The 23,314-nt window shown below is 40.0% G+C and overlaps 1 protein-coding gene across 10 annotated transcripts in view; it reads left to right on the top strand.

The window, feature by feature from the left end:
* MEIS2 (Meis homeobox 2) overlaps nucleotides 1-23,314 on the top strand; it is a 196,290-nt gene that overhangs the window by 56,271 nt on the left and 116,705 nt on the right. For all 10 annotated transcript variants that reach the window (XM_036998431.2, XM_017641600.3, XM_017641599.3 and 7 more), the window contains one exon: nucleotides 4,488-4,633. In XM_036998431.2, the coding sequence (XP_036854326.1) occupies nucleotides 4,488-4,633 (146 nt within the window). The remainder of the gene's footprint in view (nucleotides 1-4,487; nucleotides 4,634-23,314) is intronic.

The raw sequence follows: 23,314 nt of genomic DNA, 5'->3' as shown, positions 1-23,314 counted from the left end.
CCTTGCTCTGGGCATAGTATGTTTAGCTATGGAAAGTATGTATGACTTCCTCCAGAGCATGGGTGTAAATCCAGCCAGAGGGACTTTCAAAATACCTCAGTCTTAAAACAGGAGGGGGACTCAGGCTTTCAGACAACAATTGGGGTAGCAGGCTAAGGGCATCTTCTCTGGGCTCTGCAGCATTGCTTCTCAAACAGGAGTGGGCATCAGAATCACCAGGAGCTTACTGCCACTCCGGTTGTTAGGCTCCACCCCCAGAGGTTCAAATTCTGTAGGTCTGGGGTGGGTGCAGGAACTGGCATTTCTCACAGTTTCTTCTCCAGTGCTAATGCTGCCGGTGTGCATTTGGAGAGCCGGTGTTCCACAGCTTGTTTCTTCCTGTTTAACCCATCACTAGAAGACTGGGATCAGGCTATGGTGGCCAGTACATGTGCGGGAAAACATGGTAGCTCTCCTACCCTGAATAAGGCCAGGCCAGTGTCATTGCTTACCATGACTGCTAACTCTATTCAAGGGACTAGAATAGAACATTAATGACCTACCTGTTCCTGAAGTTGCATCTTCTTTCAAATTAGAAGGTCATCTAGTTTAGCAGCTTCCAAAAGCCAGCTTAAGAATGAGTGCTCAGCCAACTGCATAAGCAAACCAGGAATTCCGAAAAACATGAATTCCTTGTCCCTGCCCTAGGATATTTTGATCCAGCAAGTCTGAGATGTGGTCTGGGACCTGTGTGTCTAACAATCTTCCTTGATGACTTAATCCATTTCCAAGTTACCTATCCAAAGACCTTGAGTATTTTACACATTGTGCTATAGTAACGCACAGCTATCTTGAGTATCTTTGCCCCAAATTTAGACTGTGCCTTTAGTTAAAGGGTTAGCAATCTTTTAAAAGAAGCATGCCCAGTATTTAGTTTTTCATCATCAGAGGAGGCAATGCTAGTGGAACAACTTGTGGTGCAGCCCCTCAGAAAGGCCCTAATAGGCACTGAGTTCTTCAAGAAAGCACCACTCCTGGCATGTTCAGAAGTGACTGTGCATACAGGCAACCCACACAGGCAGGCCCTTAGGTACTAGAATGAAAGCACTTGCCCCAGTTTGGGATCATTAAAATGAGGCAAGGGCCCTTGACTAAGCTCATTGATAAGTTGGGCTGTTGGCTCACAGGGTATCTGATCCAGGCCAACATGGAGGTGTGCCTTCAGGATAAGAAGATAAGAAACACTTCCTGCCCTCAAGGGTCCCACAGGTCTGCATGCTGACTTCCAATGAAGAGATGTCACTGTCGTCTTGTGCAGGTCCTTGGGGACGGGCCTCTCCTCTGTGCTGGTAGAGCACTCTCTTTGGCACAGAAACTCGCTTGGTGCAGGGGCCAAGGATTGCCAGCTACCTTACATGCACACAGCCTTAACACAAGCAAACAGCGTTCACTTTGATAGTTACTACTTCTACCATCATCTGTGTAATTTTATTGTAGGTTGCAGATGATCCAGTTGCCTTTTAAAATTTATCTTTATGCTGTTGTTAGTCCTCTATGCTGGAGTCAGTTCGCAGTTCACTGGAGGAGGAAACAATGGCATTTGTTGTATATTTAGAGAGGGAAATTTCTCTCCTTATAGAGTTATAAACACTAATACTAATTTAAAAAATCTGATGTCTAGTACCTAGTCATTTATAGTCATGCTTTTCTTTACAATTATTTGTTACAAATTCAAGCGTTTTACAATACTTACATAAAATGGGCTGCTTTATATTAAAAGTCATGTAAAGCTCCTGTCTTCTCCCGTTTAAGTTAGTCATCAAATAATGCTTACTCAAGCTATATATTTTTTTCTTGAGCTTAATAGTTTGAAGGTGTGACCAGCCCTCTTTGCTTTTAAGTGAGAGAAAATGCACTGTGGAAATGCTGTCTCTCATTTTTAAGGACATTGGTTGAGTTAAAAAGGTGAATCCCTTTTTTTGTTGACCTTCCTTCAGTGAAGCCATTAACCTTTTAAAATAAGCATATTAAAAAATCTATCAAAAACAGCTAAATGAGATTTTAACAAAATCCTGACAATTTCAGCTCAAACATATACACAGAAACCATATGTGCTTAGGAAGAAATACATACACACAGGCATTGTTTACAGTGTGTGTTTTCATATTTAGAAGACATTGAAGAAAGAGCCATTCCATACATACATTATCTAAAATGTACATCCACATAGCACACATAGATTTTACATTAAGAGAGAAAGATATCTTCATCCACAGTAGGTAGACAGACAGACAGACAGACTGACTTCAAACTTGAACTTACAGTGTGGACTTTTTTTTCCTCATCTCTGGGTACTGCTTTTCAAAATTGCCTCAGGCTACAGAACAGCACCTCAGATCCCCAAGGCCCACTGCCTGGCTCCTAATAGCCACTCTCCATCTGTGTCACATGAACAGCTGATGAGATCGCTCCAGTGTCTGTATTTTGGAGAGCACATCCACCCAGGTTAAAATGCTAGGGTTGCCAAGGAGCAGTCAGAAGCCATTAGTGTGGGTGAGAATTTGCCTTGCAGCAGTTCCTTGGCATGGTGAAAAGCGTGGATGCCTGTCCCTGCTGGAGCTGTGTGTGTGTGTGTATCCTTGTGCACATGACCCCCTAGTGCACATGGGTGTGTAGGGAGGGCACCCAGATGAAGACTAGACTCTGTATATCCAGTTTCCAAAGTCAGATGTCTTTTGTTTCCCTATACTCTGATTAGTTCTTTGACTATTTGGGTCCCTTTGACTCACTCTTTTTTTTTTTTTATCATAACAGACGGCAGAGAAAAAGAGAACAGCAACTTCGGGGTCATGCTCTAGTGTTTGGGCAGATGGAAGGGAGCTGCTTTGCCTTGGGGCAGGGTGGTTGTAATGAAGTAGCCTGTCAGTCTGTAAATAGTGAGGGTCATCTCTTCCATGTGATAGAGGGTATCGCATTGCAGTGAAAATGGAAATGTCAATAAAATTAATCTGCCAGCTCTTTGCTGTGGCTTTTCTGCTTCTCTGGTCAAAGAAGGTTGAGGGTTTTTTTTGGTGAGAAAGGAAAAGAACAGGTATAGGGAGGCCCTCCGGTCAGAAGGCAAGGGGTGCAGTGGGCAGGATGTCATGGTGTGGCCCAATCCAAGGGGAGGCAGTCCGTCTGAGAATGAGCTGGATCTATAGCCTTCCCTGGGAAGCTGCAGAGCGTCTAGCTCAGGCTACATTGAGCACAGAGTTTATTGTTTTAGGCTTTCTTGGACAAGGTTTTTACTTAGCATGGGATTTATGGCATTTACTGCTAATGAATGTCTATTCTTAAATTACAAAAACCCCATCTCAGTGCAATTCCCAGATGTCCTTCCAGGACCCCGGCTTCTTAAACATCAGCAGGGAGCATAAACTCTCCACTTCTGTGTTTTCCTCTTTCGTGTGGCTCCAGGCTAATGATGTGCAAGGAAAACACAGCCATCTATAAAGCCCCAGTGCTGTCCCCGTATTCTTCATTTATTTTGCATTTGATTATGCCACAAGTCGGATCTTGTTTCTTTCCTTTTTTTAAAGTTATTAGTTCAAATATTAATGTAGGGATATGGCATATATTGCTGCTCTTGATTGATGCCTTCTCAAAAACAGGAAGACGTGCTCGTATGAATTTTAAGAAAGTAGGGGTCCTGCAATGCCTTGACAGAAGAGTTTTTCAGATACATAATTTAGATGCCCTCCAGGCAGGCTTTCAAGGCATTTTTGCCAGAGGGCAAGAAAAAATAACTATGACTGTTAAAAGTAAATGATTTTTGTTAATGCACAATTAATGCCAAAGAAAAGCACAGAAGAGAAAGATGTTGATGGAAACTTCTGATTAAGTGAGCACCCTACCTTGATGTACATCTTTTTTTTTTTTTTTACCGATAATGATAATGATCAATGGTGCAGAGCACTCAAAGTTCTTAGGTCATGCGACTGCTGAGTGCAGGGTCATCTGAAGAGTGTGTGGACGTGCGTGGTTAGGAGGTGACAGTTCTAGGAGGGGCTGAACAGGCAGTGTGTTATGTGCAATGAACAGTGACACAGTTACTGTCACCTATGCAGGCAGCCTAGAATATATAGACTACAGAACATTTAACTTGATTGCCCTACAGTATGTGCTCACTATGGGCATGGGATGCATTTTCACCGAATGGGTTTTTGGATGGCGGTTTTCCCACATTTGATTCCATAATTGACAAAGAGCTACTGCACTGTGTCAAGAGCACAATTATAATTGAATTAATGATATGGGTGAGTTTGAGACACACAAAATTAACATTTGAAGAGGCCAGGTTTAATTTTGTCTTTTACATATTTGTGTCTCCAATTATACTTTAATGAAAGAGAATATACCCGCTTAATGGATTTCTTTCAACAAGCTTAGCTGAGCTCATCATTAGCGACACATTGGTATTGGCACCCTTTCTGTGTTTTTTCTAATGCATTTTCGTTTTTTTCTACTAGGGGATGGTTTAGACAACAGCGTAGCTTCACCTGGCACAGGTGACGATGATGATCCAGACAAGGACAAAAAACGCCAGAAGAAAAGGGGCATTTTTCCCAAAGTAGCAACAAATATCATGAGAGCATGGCTCTTCCAGCATCTCACAGTAAGTCACAATGACAGAGAAAAAAAGTTTTGTTGTTTTGCCTTCTCCTAGTAAGTTATGTGGGCTCCTACCAATTTTTAAAAATAAGATGCATGTTTTCCCTTTCTTGAAATCTGATGACTTGACAACAGTTAAGGTTTTATCAACTAGTACCATCCAAAGAACACCTGTAGAAAGATTTTTGTTTTGTTTTAATAGGCTAGGAATGGATCTTATTCAAAATATAGGTGTCCTCAACAGTAATATATGAGTAAATTTCTTATTTACGCTAAAACATATGAGAGCAACTTCAGATAATACAACTGCAACCAAGGGAAATGGCTCTAAGGAGCTCCTGAATCCATGAACATTGCTGATTGCACTCTTAATGAAAGCCATCTCTAGGAGGCAAAAAAAGCACCTTGCCACATGCGTGTCAAAGCGCGTGGTAATCAGGTGGAACCCTAATCATTGGAGCAGCTTGCAAACATGTCCTGTGTTTATATGACAAAGGGTCATAGGTACTATAATACCTTTGTTTGTGAAGTGGAGATTAAGGATTATTTTTTCTCCATTCAAGTCTGTTATTCTATAAGCTAACCCTATTCACTTCAGGGAAAAGATCGAGTATGTGCAACATTTTTTAAAGTAACAATTTATCTTTATCCTCCTGTTTACAATCAGTTTTATGTGTTGGTATATACTGTTGACTCTAAGACTCTCATGACAAAAAAATTACAACGCATTTTTACAGAAGAACTGGGCACTCATATTTTACTGTTCATTTGGAAATTCTGGGAAAACAGATTTCAGAGGCTGTCTCTTGCTATAATATTGTTTTCAGGCCATTCTTTGTAGGCTAATGCTTAAAAATAGAGTAGCGTGTTGAAAGCTGAAGGTCTTCTTTGATTATCCAACTTGTGTGTTGCCATGCTGAATGACATTAGTTACAGTGTCACGGGTCCAGGACAAGGTTCCACTTTTATTTATGGTGGTGGCTGCCGACCTGCGCTTCTAGCAGAGCTACAAAGGGTAAGGGGTGGAGTGGCAGTGGGGGAGGGCAGAGTGATAAATTCGCATTCCTAAATCGGCCATTCTGATGTAAGGACATTAGTAGCAAACTAAGGTGTATCGATCTGGCCTGTGGTGTCAGGATCAGCTGGGAGGGCCAGCAAGGCTGCCGTGGCTGCGGTTATTCTTGCCCTGCAGTTATGGCCGTTTCAAAGGTCAGGGCCCTGCACTGACTCGGCTCAGAGGAATTAGACAGAACATGCGGTCTCTGGGCTGATTACTTAACCAAAGACAAAATAATGAGTCCTAAGCAAATACTGACTAATTGAAAGGGCTGTAAATCCATTACATATTGGTCAGGGATAATCAGGAGTATTTAATCACTTTTATCTATTCAGGAGCACTGAAGCTGCAACAGCAAAGCCCTGAACCTTGCCATGTGGTTATTATTCTCATCATTATCAAAATTACTTCACAGCTGTTCTTTGCTACATCACCTCAGCTGGAGATTTACTAACCTGTAAAATGTTTTTCATTTGGAAGTCGAGTGAGTGTGAGGGGAGGGGTTTCTCATTTTTAACTGAAGGGCTGTTTAGTTAGAGTAGCAAGTAAGACGGGCCAGGCGGGGCGAATGGACGGAGGACAGCCGCTGTCTCCCCGCAAGCTCACCTGTTTGGCCTCTTCCCTCTGTCTTCCTTCATTCTGGGCCTTTCTTAATCCAGAGTAAAGTCACAAATTGCTTTCCAAGCAAACATCATCATGTATTTTCAGCCTCTCATATCAAAACCAATGCCATGGAACAGCAGAACCTTAGAGAATTTGGCAGCTCTGTTTACAAATGAGGAAACCGAGACCCAGAAAGGGAAGTGGCTCAAGGTCAAGCTGCGACCAAGACTCAAGCCTTCCTTGTCCCTAACTTTACATTTTTTCCACATAATGATGACTTGGCTCAAATCATTATCACGTTTAACAGTTGCATATAAATCCCACAACCGCCACCATCAATCTGCTCAACTCAGCATTTATCAAAAGGAAGAAATATGGAGAAGGAAAGTGCTGCTTTCTCATTCCTAAAGCCTCCTGTTCCCCCAGCCTTTCCCAACAGGGAAGACTTTCTTTGCACCTCTCTCTCCAAGCCAACTTTCTCCTTTACGGCCCTTATTCTGTGACGTGAATCTCCCGAGGAAGTGTCCAGAGCCCTTGCTGGACCTCCTGTCTTGTCCTGGCCTGAGCCTCCCTGAGCCACAGGGGATGATTTGTGGGTGGCCACGTTGGGGCACTCCTGGCCAGGGTGCTACAAACCCATTTCAAGACCTTACTCCCGCCCAAGAGGCTTTCATCTATTCATGTAACTAAGGCTTTGTGCAGAATTCTCTGGCCAACTAAAAATTTTAAATAATGCCTGTCCTCAGAATGGGGACAGAAGACTCAAACAGCCTGAACCAGGGAGTCGGGGAACCGGCATTTCAAGTTCAGTTTTCCTCTGTACTGGCTGAGCCGCAGTTAAGTTCTCTGGACCTTCCATTTCCCCATTTTTCAAAGTAGAGGGACATGATGCAGGCTCTCCACACTGCAAGCTCCTTTTCCAGGCTCATATTTTCTCTCCTCAGCAGAACAGCAGAGTACCACGACATCCCAGACCCTGGTCATCCTTCCCTCCCCGCCAGTCCCCCTTTCTCCTTACTTTCTACTAAGTGCTTTGTTTTTCTCCTCAGCATGCCCTTTCTTCACAACATGACCCTGTCAGTAGTTTCTCCCACGGGCTTTGCCTCCCACTCTTTCGCTGCTTCCCTCCCCTGCCTTTCCTGCACCTCCCTGGTATCATGAGGAAATTCTCCTTCAGCTTTTCTCTTTGAAAAAATTTTCCCTATTCATCCAGATTTCACCCCAACTGTGGAGAAGAGGTTCAGTAACTTTGATGAGGATGGTCCCGTAAAACTTTTACTTTCCAATCTTTAATGAGCTGAAAGATTTACTCGGCTATAATTCTGGGCTCAGAAACCAAGAATAGAGACCCCTATCTAGCGACATGTTAATTTAGACTTTTTTTCTTACACGCACTAACAGGCATGAGGAAGTCCTTGGAAATAGAGATGCCCCACTATATTTTTTTGTCATTTAATTAATTTCAACTTTCACAGTGAAATGTTGGCCCTAGCTCACTGAAAATAGATGTAGTCTAAATTATTATTTCATGTAAATTTCTTTACAAGTGCATGATTCAATGTGCATTCCTCCATTATTAGTCTCTTTAACATCATTTCAAACTGATTTGTTCTCTTTTGTGCAGTATGACCTGTTCTTGTATTACAATAATCCCCGATGTACCCTTTTTTCTTTCTTTTTTTCTAAAAGAAGCTAATTGAATTATCTCATTATTTTAATTTGTTAAGCAAATGTATTTTGCATCTCAGGATGTGTTCTTAAAGAAGGGGGCTGCTAAGGCTTTGCCCCCTGAATGGGCCATTGGCCCATTTTGACATTCATGCATTCATTAACTAGCAGAACATAAAAGAACTCTGGTTGTATTTTTTTTTTTTTCCAAACACCCAACCAGCATGGAGCAACTTTTTCCAATAAGCCACAGGGGTCTCTCTACATATGTTCTCAACGGCAACCTATTGTCACCTATTCTGAATACCTCAAAAGGCCCAGAGAAAAAAGAACCCCACCTCAACAAAGACCAACTGTAGCAATTGTTAAGTCTTAGTCTCAATATGACAAAAATCATTAACCTTCAGTTTTCTTGGAAGAACAAGTTCCACTACAGCTGTAACAGTTAAAACAATCTCTCCAAGTCCCAGGCACACCAGCTTTAGGGGAAAAGGTAACAAGCCTGCAGCTAATCAATTAATATTGAGGATAATATTTAAACTAAATCCAGAATGACATTTGTAAAAACAAACTATTTGATGACTTGAGGAATTTCCTTCTGCAGAGTTAAGCACTTTGAATATGCTAAATCTGAGGGTAAATAATTAGTGTCTAGTTTCTAACAACCAATTTCCAAAGAGTCCTTTAAAACTCCCCTTTAAAAATACTCATAATAACTTTAAAGAAATAAGTCCATATATATATATATATATATGGACTTATTTATTTTAAAGAAATTGAGTTACTAAAAATGTTGTGTATACTATTGCTACCCCCCGCTCATCCTCTATTAGTTGATGGCTATGCTTGCTTCTCAGACTAAGAAATCTAGCAAAGATTGAAGAAAGAATCTGTTGGAAAAGGATGTGCTTCTCCTGGAAAGTACCCAATGGCAAAAAAAGTTAGGGAAATCCTAGGGAAGTATATTCCTTTCACTAACACATGGAGATGATGATATCATAAAAGTAAGCCTGTCATTACAACTGTTTCTATTTGACTTCAAAGATCGTTAAAGAAAGAAACAGCAAGAAATAATGCCCAGGCTAACAGTTTATTCATAACCATGAAAAACTCCTCCACGCCAAGAAGCCCTTAGTGTACTCAATTAGGCTCTTAGACACCTCCACTTGCCACCTTCAAGAGCTCCCCTAGTTCTGCTGCAAAGAATTTGTTTGATTGCAGAATGAAAACAGTAAGTGCTCACTCACAAAGACACCACTTGCTCATACCAGTTTCTGACCAAAGGTTTTCTTATTTGAAGAGGGATAAATTATGCTCACACTTAGGGGATGTGGGACTTCTTTAAAAAATACGTGTATGGAGTCAAAAGCAAATTTACTTTAAAGCGATGTAAAATCATGCAGCCTTCTTGAAACTTCAGGTTGTAAAAACTCTGTCGTTTGTTCACGGCAACAAGCTTTATCCCTTCTCTGTACCTCTTGGGGAGAGGGAGAGGCACGAAGCCTACCTTTTCAGGTGCCCACTCATTTCACTCCTTGCCTATTAGAGTTCATTTCATGGGATTTTGTAAAGGTCTCTGGTGATAAAAATGTGTTTTAAAGTATATTGTCCTAGAGAGACAGTGCACCCAAGTTATGAGTAAATGCAGCTCCTTGTTAATTAGAAAGACACATAGCTCTTCTCCAGTGAGTTTATCAAGACCATATGACAGTAAACTTAGTCATCCCAGTTAGTTTATTGTGATGTATGTGTGTGTACATGTGCACACATGAGGTGGAGGGAAGACACTGGCTTAGACTATTTTGACTTTTAACTAGTTCTCGTCATCTCACGTAGGTCTAGAGGGATTTTATTCTTAAATGAGGTGCTGTAGTGTCAAAATGAAGAGCACAGGGACTGAACTCTGCAACATAGTAAATTTTTTATTGTGAACAGTTACCCTGTCTAAGCCTCATTTTCCATATCTGCAGAATGGGGATGATTCTAGAACCAATCTAGTAGGGTTGTTGCAGGGATTAAATGAGACAATGTAAAGCATTCAGCCCCATGCCTGGCCTTTATATTATATACATATATATATTATGTACATATATGTGTGTCTATATTGTGTATATAACATAACCGTAATTCTTATTTTAATCTAGTTGACTGGCTAGCAGAAGGCTTTGACCTATGGAATTGGGCAACCAAAGTTACCACTTACTTTCCTGGGACTCTGTGAGATGGAGAGACCAGGTTTTGCCTAACAAGTCCCAAATGCTCCTTAGCAGGAGAGAACATAATCTAAACTCTACCTTCTGGAGCCATATAAACATCTGATGGCTGCTCAGTGATGCCAGGTGATAGCAGCAGGGAGCCCTGCTGAGTCTTCCGGGATGGGGTGGAAGGTGAATACGGAGTAGCTCAGATCCCCCCACCTGGCACTTGCTTTCAGAAGAGTATGTTCCCGTTCACCATGAGGGGTCCAGTGTGTGAGCAGAACCCAGTCTCCAGCTTCCTCAGGGAGTTAAACTCTAGGCTTTCTGAGAGTCAGCACAGTACCGTTTTTAAAAAGGGGCCACTGAATGTGAAGTTAGAAGACTTTGGTTTGAGCTCTGTGATCTTGGGTAAGCTATTCAACCTCTGAACCTGTTTCCTTACCTACAAAAATGAAAATACTAAATATGTGCCCTACTTAGCTGGTTTCGTTGCTGTGTGGCTCAAATGATGTAGCCAATTTGTGAGCTGTAATGTGCTGCATGAATTTTGATCTTTTGGTTGTATGCTTGGGTTTCCTGCTACTTGATGTCTTTGATACCCCATGATATCACCAAGGGTAAGAGATACAGCGCTGCCTGCTTTGTTCATCTCTACCCCAGTTTCTTCACTTGTCCATTTCCACAAGGGTATCCATGGAGACACTGTGATAATTTCCTTCATTACATATCTTTCTAAGGGCCTTGTATGGTTAATTGAATCAGTATTTCATGGACATTAGTTATTTCTACTTGTAAATTAGTGCCTTCATGATTCTGAGATTGGTCTACTTAATGCTAATCACTATAGGACAAATTAAGGCCAGATATAAAATGTTGGCCTTACTAACACAGTGAGAGATGGCCTTTCTCACGTTCAGAGATACAGATGTGCACTGAATACAAGTGGGGCTCATGGGCTGAAAAATACTGATGTGGAAATGAATATGCAGAACACACAGCTGAAAAACAGCAGAGAGAGCTCCCTGCAACATGCAGCACGGCGAGGCCACCCCATGCTTTAGCCTTTGTATTGTTTTTCTGCTTGCCAGAAGAAAACATCTGTGAATTATTTGAAGGGAGCATTATACTGGAGATAGTCTGAATTGGTGTCATCTCTGTTTAATTTCAGGAAATGATGTCACAATGCATTAAATAACAATGTTGGGTGATTTATTTTCCCATGGACATACTGTCCTTAGCATTCCTCTTTGCTTGCAATGTTTCCAATTAACTATAAGCTTGAGTGTTCTTCCTATTTCATAATGATTTTGAGGGATGGGGGTGAGAGATCGGGGTGGGAAGAATGGGAATTTCAGAGGTTGCTGAGGTTCAGAGCTAATGGCACATCCATCATGTCCTTGTTGGGACACAAGGGTACTGAACATTGGGGCTACGATCACTAGTGTCAACCTATTACCAGTGTTGGTTGGTTTTAAAGAATGTCTAAAAAAGAAAGCCTGAATGTTTTGATCCTAGCTGTCCAAAGAACCATTAGATAATTTTAATAGCAACATGCATAGTGTAGCTTCTGCCTTTATCAAAGTTTCTATGCACTCCCTTCTTCAGTAAAGAATAGAGGACATAAGTCAATTCTGTGTGCCATCTGTCGTCGTTTTTAAAATTTCTCAAATTAAAGAGACAGGCCAAAAATTTAATGTTGTGTTGAATCCTAGGAACTCCTCTAGAAGAAATAAAATTTCGAATCAATTTAATTTGTCTCTCTCGAGAAAAAAAAATTGCATGCTGCTGTGTCATAGCCTTTTACTTGACTTTCCAATTTGGTATTTCGAATTGGATTCTGAGGGGTACTGCCTGTGAAAGTCTGATGCTTTTGTCTACATTCGGAATGACTTGGAGGTAAAGTCCCCAGTACGTTGGTGGTAGCCATGGGCTTCTGTGGGGATGATGAGATGTGTGGTCTCCTCAGTGCAAAAACATCTGGTCAAGAAATTTCAAAAGTACTTCAAGACAATCCATTTAAAAAGAAGTCCAGCTGGGATAGCCTAATACAATTTAAGTCCCAGATTATGAGATATTAGCTGACAGACACATTTTAAAACTAAGTAACTGACTGAGAAGATTGAAGAATGAAATGCTTATTAAATTACCATCAAAAAGAAACTAAAATAATTATTAGCTCAAAGTTTACCACCCAGTTTCATAAAATATCACTGTAAGTATAATTGTTTAAAAATACGTTAAAGAATTCAAGGAGGTGGAGAATTGAGGGCCCTTGAATAAAAGAAAATAGCAAGCACATTCATACCTGAATATTCAGCTATTTAAAAATTCTAAGAATAGAGTGTATTAAATGCTGTTTAGTGAAATCCGTAAATATTCATTCAGATCATAGAGAAAATTTCCATTTCTTCATTTTACATGACCACAGTTTACAAGCGTGTTCTGTGGAGAGGTGGAGTAGGGAATTAAGGCCAAGTTGACTGGGTGATAAGAACACTCCCTTCCCCTCAGCTTTGCTGCAGGATCGGCTCCTAAAGTGACCTTAACATTCAGGAGTAATTACAGTTTTAGAGGCTGTGACTGCACAGATTTCAGAGCACTCCTGAAAGTGCCCTATCTTCTCCATGCTGTAGTCTGTTTTTACAATTTGGAATAGATTATAAAGTGCAAATATGATATCCAGCCCCACTGCATCTGTGAAGAAATAGTGACTTAGGTAGAAAGTCTTAGGTTGGTTGAATGGAATTTGCCTTATTACATTTATGTACTGCTTAGCACTTTCTAAATTGATTGGCAGCAGTTGTTTACAGTATGCAAAGTAATCATGGGTACCCGTTAAAGGTGTATTATCCTCTTAAAACATAATAGTCATGCCATTTTCATGCTTTTACATTTGCTATTCATATTTTGAACTGCCAAGTCCCAAATCAGCCAGAACTAATTTAAGTTGCTTTTATCTAATAGTGGATAAGTTGTCAAGTCACAATATAATGGCAGATAATTTTTCTTAAACTATAGTTTTACTTCTTGGTTATAAATAGATAATGTAAATATTTGTTGAATCTGACTTGATTGTCCACAAAAAGAAAAATTATAACTCAAGAGATTATTATTGTGGGATTCTGGGATGACAAGAAATTAAAAGAACATCATTATCTAGTTTTTATGAACATTATAGGAGATTAACATGAGCCACTAATCTTTTCCAACCACCCTGCCCCCCAGTATACTGATACCTGATGGGCCTTACAGCCAGATAATGAAGAGCCACCCCAGTTAATCCCAAAACAAATCTTGTTGCTGCTCTTCATTTTAATACCTTGGTTATCACATTACAATATAAGTATCTAGATATATTTACTTCTTAAATCATTCCCGCACATTCACAAATATTCCAGAATTAATTTTGGCTTGAAAATATCTGGCAATTCCATAACTAATAATTTAGATGATGGTAATCCCATGACTCTGGTCAGACTGCAGAAGTAAAATCGCTTATTTCTTACCCTGGATACATGGTGTGACCCTGTCATAAGCTGACAATAAACAACCCAAGTGTACCGGGGGCGGTGCTCAACTAGTCTTTCAAAATGAAAAAGGCTTTTATCAATAGAAGAGATGAATGCTGGATTATTCCCTGTAGGTTCCGTGACATGTTGGAACTCTATAAAAGCAGCCTTATTTTTTTCCCCGTGGTGAAAAGTTATAGGTTCCATTTCAGTGTTTCCAGATACCTGCAGGCAGTTCATGAGTTGTTACACTTGTTTCAAGCCCTGTCTCACAGTGAATTAAAAAAAAAAAGTGGTAAGCGGGGCAATCTGAGATCATTATTAGTCAATTATAGGCTCAGTTCAGTTTTTTGCATTAGTTTCTAGGAAACCATAAAGTTTAGACCTATGTGGCAAAATCCCACCAATTACTTGATGGCACTTTGATGAAGACCCCATTTATTGCTTAATCCTGAAGCTTTTATGTTCTCTGGTGAACTGCTTAAGTGATAATCAGATATGACCATGTGGAAAGGCACCAGTTTTTAATATGACCTTTCTTATCTGGTAATCCTTTCAAAACAGCTGGAATTTTTTTTTGCAGGGCAAGTTTAAAGAAGAGTGTGATTTAGTTCTCTTTGATTCTTATATGCTTATACACTCCTGTCAATTCTATTCCAAATACCCTCCTACTTATTTGAAATGTATACGTAGTCAGTTTAATAGAAAGGGGGTGCTTAAATTCTCCTGATTGGAGCAAACAATGGAAATGTTTACAGTTCATAAAAGAATCAGTGTTTTTCCTATATTTAAATATGAAGATAATCTGTTCATTCTTTTTGTTTTACAAAAACAAGCAAACATTTCAGGACAGAGAAAAAGAAATTGCTACTATTTATAAGACTATATAGATACCAAGGCAGCAGAGTTAGGCCCAAATTGAAGTTACTTGGCTAGAATCAGTCTCAGCCCAGCCTTTTGTTCTCTGAGTTATCTTGGCCAAGTCATTTAATTTTTCTGAGTGCTGCTTTTCTCACTTTGTTGTTCTGAGAGTTCACTGAGATTAGAAATAGCCCCTTGAAAAGGATAGACTTCTGTGTAAGTATAAATTAATATGATTATTCACTCATGTTTTTATACAAGCCACTGAAATAGTTAATTTGTTTTGTCTTTGCTCCATGAAACTTGAACTTGGATATGGGGGAAACACTCTTCAAAGAAAAATATTGTACTTGCTTCTTTTGACCTAAGTCTGCTTGGAATGAGGATCAAATCCTACAGATAGCATGATATGGCACAATTTTGGTAGCATCATGAGTCTAAATAGTTTTGAAAATGTCACAAACTCAACCTTAAAAGGAAGACCTGGTTGATAGCACATGAACCTCACAATAAACTTATTCCCACATGTATTATTACAGCTTTGGAACAGGTTCCTTGGGGACTTGAACATCTTTGTTCTTTGTACATAAACTCTTCATTCTGAGAATTAAGCAGTTTGCCAGCCTGTCACTTTTCATCCTGGCCAAGCTGGTGAGAATGTGCAGTTTTACATCTCAAAAATGGCAAGCTCACAGGCCAACTCCAAAAAGGTGGAATCCTCTGAGAGATACAGAATTTTCTTATTGCAGCAAGAGACTAGATTTTTCTTTTTCCTGAAGATAGTTTCAATCTAAACGCAAAATCAGGCTACATTTTATTCTACATTTAAAGATTTGTGGATGCTACAGTTTTTAAGACAAACTCCTCTTTGACTGAAGCATAGACTCTGTATGGAAGAATAGTGGAGAAAGGTACATGGAGGCCTTGTGTTTAGATACAAAAGCCAGCTATCCAGATGGAGAATTTCTGTGGAAGTTAGAAATAATGATGCGGTACTTTGAGAGTTGGGGCTGATCTTTGTAGAAGTACTACTTGAACCTGTGACACTGTAATGGTAAGGAGGAGAGTGCTGAGAGAGGACTTAGCTGACAGAATCTTTTAAAAAACTACATTTAAAGGGAGGAAGAGAGAAAAGGAGCACAGACAAAGAAAGCAGACTAGTAGGACCATAATCAGGTCATATGAAAAGAGAAGGAGTTTCAAAGCAGACAAAGTAGATTCTGTAGAAAGATCAAGGACACTGATGACTAAAAATAAGTCCTTGGATTTGGCACTTGGGAGCCATGGCCTACAGATTGAGGAACGTGCTGGCAGAGTTGGAAGGGAACAAAGGAAGAACAGAGGACTGTGGGTGAGGGTTTATCAGCAGAGGTGCATCAGGTGAATCAGGTGTTGCATCGGTGTGGGAGGGGACCCAGGGCAGAGAGGCTGGGTGTAGGAGTGTGGGTGTGCGTCTGGAGAGAATGACATTGTATAATACAAGGTTCAAAATCAGGAAGCCAGTGATGGAGAGCACCAAGCGCAGGCAAAAAGGTAAATAGGAGACAGACACACTTTGTAAATAGCAGGAAGACAGCTGAGGAAATTCAGAAAAGAGCTTCTCTAACTGCATGCATAGGAACTGTGTGTAGAGAGTGTGGCCAAGAATGAATTAGGAAGGCACCGTGCAGCCTTGGACCAAAGAGGGCCGACCAGGCTGGTCTGGCCCCTCAGCACATCATTCATACTTTTGCAGGCAGAGCTCCAGAAGCCAGGAATGAACTGGAGGGAACAAGAAACCCCAACCCTGGGACTGACACCATAGGTGCAGGGGAGAGTTTTAGTTAAGAACTCTTGGAATGGCCGACTAGCAAGTCAAAATTCCAGTGAGATATTCTTTCCTTGGATAGTGACTGAAAAATGATTCTACAGTTCATCTGAATAATGAAACAAGAAAAGTCAAGATATTTTTGGAAAAGAAAAATGAGGGAGGTCTTGCCCTGAGTATTATTAAAATGGATTACAAAACTACAAAGTATGGCACAGGCTAATGCAATAGACAGAATGATTATTTGAACAAAATTAGAATACACAATAAATATAAATACATCGAGAAATTTATTAAATTTAAAGGCATCATTTCAAGTTAATTGAGGAAAAAAGACTAATTCAGTAAATGTTTTTTCATTAATGGTTTAACTATTTTTGAAAAAACAAGCGTACTCTCCATCAAAATAAGTTCCACATTTAACAATTCTTTGAAGTAGATACAACTGTTTATCTTTTCTTTTTCTTTATTTAGTGAATTCAGAGTATAAAAGCAAAGGTATTTATAAAGAAAAATGGTGATAGATTTAATTAAATAAAAATTAAGAGCCTTTGAATGCCAAGAAAGTACCAAAAAATAAAGGCAAACATTAAACTGGCCAAAATGTGTGCAACATTGTGTAACAGTAAAAGGATTAATAAATAAAATATACAAATCAATAAAGAAAAAAGTGCAGTAGAGAAAAAGGCACAGATGAATAGGTCCATTCACAAAAGGAGAAATATAAATGGCCAATAGGCATTTGAAAAATGTTCAAGGTAATAACCCAGTCAACTTAAAAATCAGCAACATAATACTATTTTTCTATTGAGTTCAGAAAAACTTTAAAATATTAATGTCTAGTTCTGTCCATGGTGGAAGGAAATATCTACCTTAATAATGACAAAAATCATCTTATTCCTTCTGGAATTTAAACTGATAATGTGTATTACTAATTACGTTCTTATCCTTTGATCCAATAATTCAGTTTCTAGGAGTTTATCATAAAGAAACCATAAGAAATACACACAAAAATTATACAAAGTTGTGTATAAAGGTACTATTTATGACAAAAACATTTCCAACTCTAGGAAACTATAATGGAATACTAAGGACTACAATAAAATCATTCAAAATTATATTCTCAATATTATTTTAAGATAGGAACATCCCTCAATATATTCCCAGGTGAAATAAAACACAGAAGACACTCTGTATGATATGATTCCATTTTTATAAAACAAAGTATATGTGGATATATGCATAAAAGAACAAATGAAAAGTTAACAGTGATTATCTTTGGGTAGTGAGATCTGGATAACTTTTTCTTTCTTCTTGCTACTTATTGCATGTTCTAAATTTCCTATAAAATATATGCTATACTTATAATACAATATAATAAATTTTATTTTATTAAATAACCATGCTGGGTGGCGAGGCTGATAAAGTGTGGTAGTGCCTTGGGCGCGCAGGGGGCCTGCTGAGTGGTTCCAGTCCAGATGAAGACGAAGAGGGAAAACAGAGAAGCAGAGAAAGAGCATTTTAAGGTCTGTGATCTTGAAAATGCAGCATCTCTGCCTGACAAAATCCAGGGCTGGTGAAGTAGAGATAGATGACATTGGAATGAAGAGAAGCAAGTTGTTAGAAAGGTCTATGTCATATATATATTGCCGCCTTCAAAAGTAGAGGCAAGCAGTGGGGTGGAAAGGAACATTCTAGTGTGTACAGAAGCCACCCAGGGAAGTGGAGGTGGCTTAGAGGTCAGCATTCTTCTGGCAACAGTGGTGGAGAGGAAGTACAGCAAATGCTGTAGACTTCATGAGAAAAGTGGGTGCAGAGTTGTAGGTCAGGGGCTGAGAGCAGGGTAATAAGAAAAGGAAGAGAGAGTAGTCTGGTCTCCCTTCCTGATGCTGGAGTGACTGGTAAGTAGGCAAAATGGTGACTCCAGTGGGAGAGTGCCTTAATTCAGGCTGCCATGACAGATACCACAGACTGGGGGCTTAAACAACAGAAATTTGTTTTCCCACATTTCTGGAGGCTGGAAGGTTCAAGATTAAGGTGCTGGCAGCAGTGTTTGTGAGAGCTCTCCCCTTAGTTTGCAGATGGCTGCCTTCTTACCATGTCCTCACATGGCCTTTCTGCAGTGCATGTGTGGAGAGAGATATTTCTCTCTCTCCCTCTTCTTTTAAGGCCACCAATCCTGTGAGATTGGGACCCCACCCTTTGACCTCACTTAATCTTAATCATGCCTTCTGAAAGCTCTACATGCACATAAATCATGTTGGAGGTTAGGGCCTCAACATATGAATTTTGTGGGGACACAATTCCACCCGTATCAGAGGGTTTTAAGGGAAACAATATTTCAGGACAAACTCAAGTTTCAAAAAGGCAAGGATAGGGAACTTGTGTTTGTGGAAAAGATCAAAGTTATTTTTACTCCATGACCCAGCAGGTGAGGGCGAGGGTAAGGAGGTACGTTAAGTTAGGATGTAGGGAGACAAAACAAGAAGACGAAAATGCCCAGAGACATACTGTCAGGACTGCCCGCCTCTGCTAATCAAGCTCTCAGGGATCCTGTCAGAGACTGAGGTGGAGAAACCGAAATAAAGATCCCGAAAATGTTTCCCCAGAGCACCTGGACGGGGGAAGGGAAGAGGAGCAGAGAGGGTGTGGGGATGACTGCTTGGCTGGCTAAAAGAAACTACACATTGAGTTCCTATGTTGATCATGCTTAAGGTTTGTTTGATCTATCTGTTTTTCCATAGAGTTCAGTTTTACATATGCTTCAGCGCCCCAACCAGCTTGTGTATTTTGAGGATTTTTTTTTCTCGTTCTTCTCCTTTTCCAGTGCTCAGATCAGGGAGCGGAAGGACTGAGGGAACTGTGGCCGGCAGACAGGCTCATTCCCTGGGTTGTCAGGCTGTGCTCTTGACCCTTCCTCAGGACCTGTGATTAATACACGCTTTGTAGAGGAGACTTGGCAAACCCCGCTCTCCACAGGATTCGATTCATAATTCACAGCAGCAGGAGGAGCAGGCGCTTTGTGGCGGCTTGTTTGCTCTTTGCCGCACAAAAAGCAATGCGTTCTGACCTTCACTGTTATCTAATCAGGAAGTAGACAGCCCTGGCGTGGAGCTGAGTCCTCCTAGGGCTCTCTACAACTGCAAATTATGTTCAAGCTCCCCGGATCTGGGGGCACACCACACTTTACATTACTATTGTGTATCTTAAAATAAACAGCATCGCAAGCTGTTTATTTTGGTGTTACTATGTATGCAATTTTAAAACAGCGGTTACTTAAACAAATGTCTCTGTTCCCACAGCCCCTGAAAGCCAGTGTTTGCTCCTGTGGTTTAGGTTTTGTCACTTCTGTTTGGATTATATCTGAAATCCACCCTGTGAGCAATTGGAGCGAGCCTGGCTGCACTGAAGACAGGACCTGTTGCTGGGCCCTGCCCTTCCCCACGGGCATCTGTCTTCCCTCTCAGCCCAGCACTCTTCCAACCCTCCATAGGGCCATCTGCATCTGCACAGACCTGCTGATTTTGCCTTCTCCTTGAAGTGCTCAGTTTATCCCAATGAGTCATCTAGAGGCTCTTTTACTTTGTTCCTGGGTGCTGTATGATGTAATTGGATAAGTGATATTGTGATGATTCTATAGCAAAATACTAATCCCAAATACTCACTTAAAATTGTCATTTGTGTACTATAGGTACAGAGCATATTCCACTAACACAGCTTGGGCAAGATGGGTGAGAGAGAGGGCAGTGGACAAAGTGTATGTAAAGATATTAAAGGTTTAACAATGACTTGCCCTGTGACCTTGAGACCTTATGCCTCTGCTGCATACAGGGGTGAAATAGGAGGGTAGAGTGATACAAGGAATGGACACATGACTTAGCAATGGATAAAACACACGTGCAGGACTTTGGTTTTACTCACCGGAGACTACTTACTAGCACTTTCTTTGGGCAAGTTATCTTGGGCAAGGTAAAGTCTCTTAAGTCGTCATCTATAAAATGGGTAGGGTTGTCTTTGGTGCAAGGGGCATATCCTGTCTTTGTATGACAGGATATGTAAGACAGCCCATCTCAGTGTCTTGAGTGAGGGTGGTATTCAATAACTGGTTTTCCCTTCTTTCTCTATCCTCCCCACCATGACATGAATTATAGCTGTGGGTGGCCTGGGCATAGACCAGTCAGCTTGAAGCTGCATTATACAACATGGGACTCTCAGTGTCTGACCTGGCCTGCTGGTTGATGTCCGAGACAGTCATCACCCAGAATTTGCTCAACCATTAGAGATGGAGCCACAGCACTCCAGACTTCTTCAACCCCTGTCCTGTTTTTAAAGAAAGAAGTAGAGGCTGATTTGAAGTTCTGTATTATGTGTGTCTTATGCCCTGCCATTAGTGGAGATATCTAAAAAAGCAGTGAACATCTTTCCATCGTGGTAACATACATTTCTTCTCTTGTACTGGTATTTCATAATGAAAGTGTTTGAATAGATTTACTGATTAATGAATGAAGGGATGAAAAGCCTGCTTGGACTCTTGAGTATTCCAAGAGGTCTAAATTCTAATGGAACAATATATTGCCTTTTATTCCCAGGTTAAAAATTAGTCTAAACAAGTATAATTTTATTCTCATAACTCAGTTGTATCAATGAAATAAGATTTTTTTACATCTGTAGTTAATGTTTATGTTGTCTGCACACATCACTACTTTGAAAATTTTAGATTATAAGCCTTTTAGATTGACATTGTGTAATGTCTCTAAAATACTAATGAGATGATGTGGATTTTATTGCCCTGATACCCATGTTTTTCCCTCTTCTGAAGTACTATGTGCAAACTACTATGTTGTGAGGAAGTGAAAAAACATTCCTTGAATCATTTAGATACAGGCATTGTTTTTTTGTTGTTCTCTGTTACTATGCAATATATTTTGAGTATGTGGATTTTTTTATTACAAATCTGAAGAAAATATTCAGTGATCATAGAGTGAGAGCTTGGATGAGATTTCAGTGTCTCTTATTAGCTGAGTTGCCTTGGGCAAGTTACTGAACCTTTTAATAGCCTCAGTTTCTTCCTTTGTTAATGGGGATAATAATAATGCTCGGTCCTGGGTCATCCCAGTCCAGAAAGGGGATAATGTATGGGGCAAAGCCTTTACTCTATTGTCTGTATTAAATACTGGGAAAGTTAGCTCTTAATATTATGTTGGCACTTTAAAGGGGGGCATATTTTTTAGTATTCCATAATTATTTTGAAGGTGAAATAATTTCAAAATTCTCAGTGTCATTGCCTGACCTGTGTCCTAAACACCATAGAATTCCATTTCCTCTGAGAACTAATCACAAATACATAAAGGGATTGAGAAAGAAAAATAAACGAGGAGTAAGAAGAGGACTGGACTGTAACTAGTCATCTCCATTCTCACCATTCAAAGCTAGGAGTATACCCAGGCTCCCATCCTTCCTGTGCTTGGCTAACCTTATGACATACTCTAGTAAGGACTATTTTTCTTTGTTAGTCAGCTTATTACCTTCCTAATAATTACACAGAATCTGGCAGGCTTTCTTTTTTGTTTATTCGTTCTTCTTAGTTTCAGCCACCTCCAGCTCTTGTACCATTTTTCTTTGATTGTCTGGTTTGACCGCATTTCCATCCCTTCCTCATGATTTTCATTTTTTCTGTGGTACTTGCATCTGGAATCCACTCAATTGCATTGTTTTCTATCAGTTTGCCTCATCAAGAAGAGCTCAACATTCTTATTATAAATAGAGGGAAGAAGAATGTACTTTTTTGCCCCAATAACATTAGATGGCATAGTGACAACTGTGTGTTTGTTAAAAAGCAGTTAGCACAAAGTAGAAATACTTCATAGCAGATGTGTTTTGTGGAAGGATATGCTAAAAAATTAAACAGAGAATACTTTCCGGTTATAATTTTAGAAAAATATTGTGCAATGAAGCAAATTTACAATTCATTTAAAATCAACCTTTTTATAGAGTGTGTGCCTTCACGATAAAATTTTGACAATTCTGTGATTTGTTTCAGTGTTTCATTGAGGGGGTGGAAATCCATCTGCTAGTTATTTTGGGGGACACCATTACATCAATAAAATGATTCCAAAGATGTACACAGACTTCATTTTAAATTAACATGTAGTTGTTTCAACTGTAAGTGACTTAAAGGTAAAAAGTTCCTATTATGTGCATAGTAGGAATTTTTTTTTTCTTTCTGTCAAACACAATTCCAATGTACTGTACTGTCCAGGAACATTTTTGGGCTCTGGGATCATGTAGGTGTTTCTTATTTTTACTTCACCGACCCCTTTTCCAGCTGCTGGAGGGGCATTTTTCTTTTTTTCTTTTTGAAAAGTTGCTACTGTTGGTACAGTTGCTATTAATCACTGTCTGCCCTGTTGTGACTTAGGTTCTAATAACATCCCATTGAGTGGCTTTTGCAAGCTGGAGGCTTACCAACAACACTGGCCTTTGATATTCGACTCACACCAGGAAAAAGAAAATGTAGAGTTAAAAAAACCTGCAAATAGAAAAGAGAACAAAAACTGTAGAAAACAGAGTGAAATCAAAAACAGATAGCTTTCTGTGAGCAGCTTAGTTTGCCATGGGAGCAGTGAGGCTATAAATCTCAGCGGTGTTGTTTGAAAACTGAACATGAGGCTGCTAAATTTATCATTCGTTCTTTGTTGTTTCAGGGAGGGTAGTAGCTAGCTGACTTGGCTAACTTTGGTTTCTGTCCCCTATCAATTACATGTCATTTTTCTCAAAATAAAATCCGAATTTTTCTTTTGCTGGATCAAAGGATGCTGGGGGACTCGAGGGGAAAGAATTGTAGGGAAAAGAAAGGAAAGGGGGATGGTGGACTGGCTCAGAGTCATCCCTGTGTTGTGTGAGTGTAATTTCTCCCAACTCATGACTGTGGGGCTGGGTGCTTTTCTTTCATGACAGAAGGAAAAGGGATACACATCTCCTG

This window comes from Manis javanica, chromosome 8, assembly GCF_040802235.1.
Source record: "Manis javanica isolate MJ-LG chromosome 8, MJ_LKY, whole genome shotgun sequence".
NCBI lineage: Eukaryota > Metazoa > Chordata > Mammalia > Pholidota > Manidae > Manis > Manis javanica.
The sequence above is the reverse complement of the archived record's forward strand: the minus strand, read 5'-3'. Positions and strand labels throughout refer to the sequence as shown.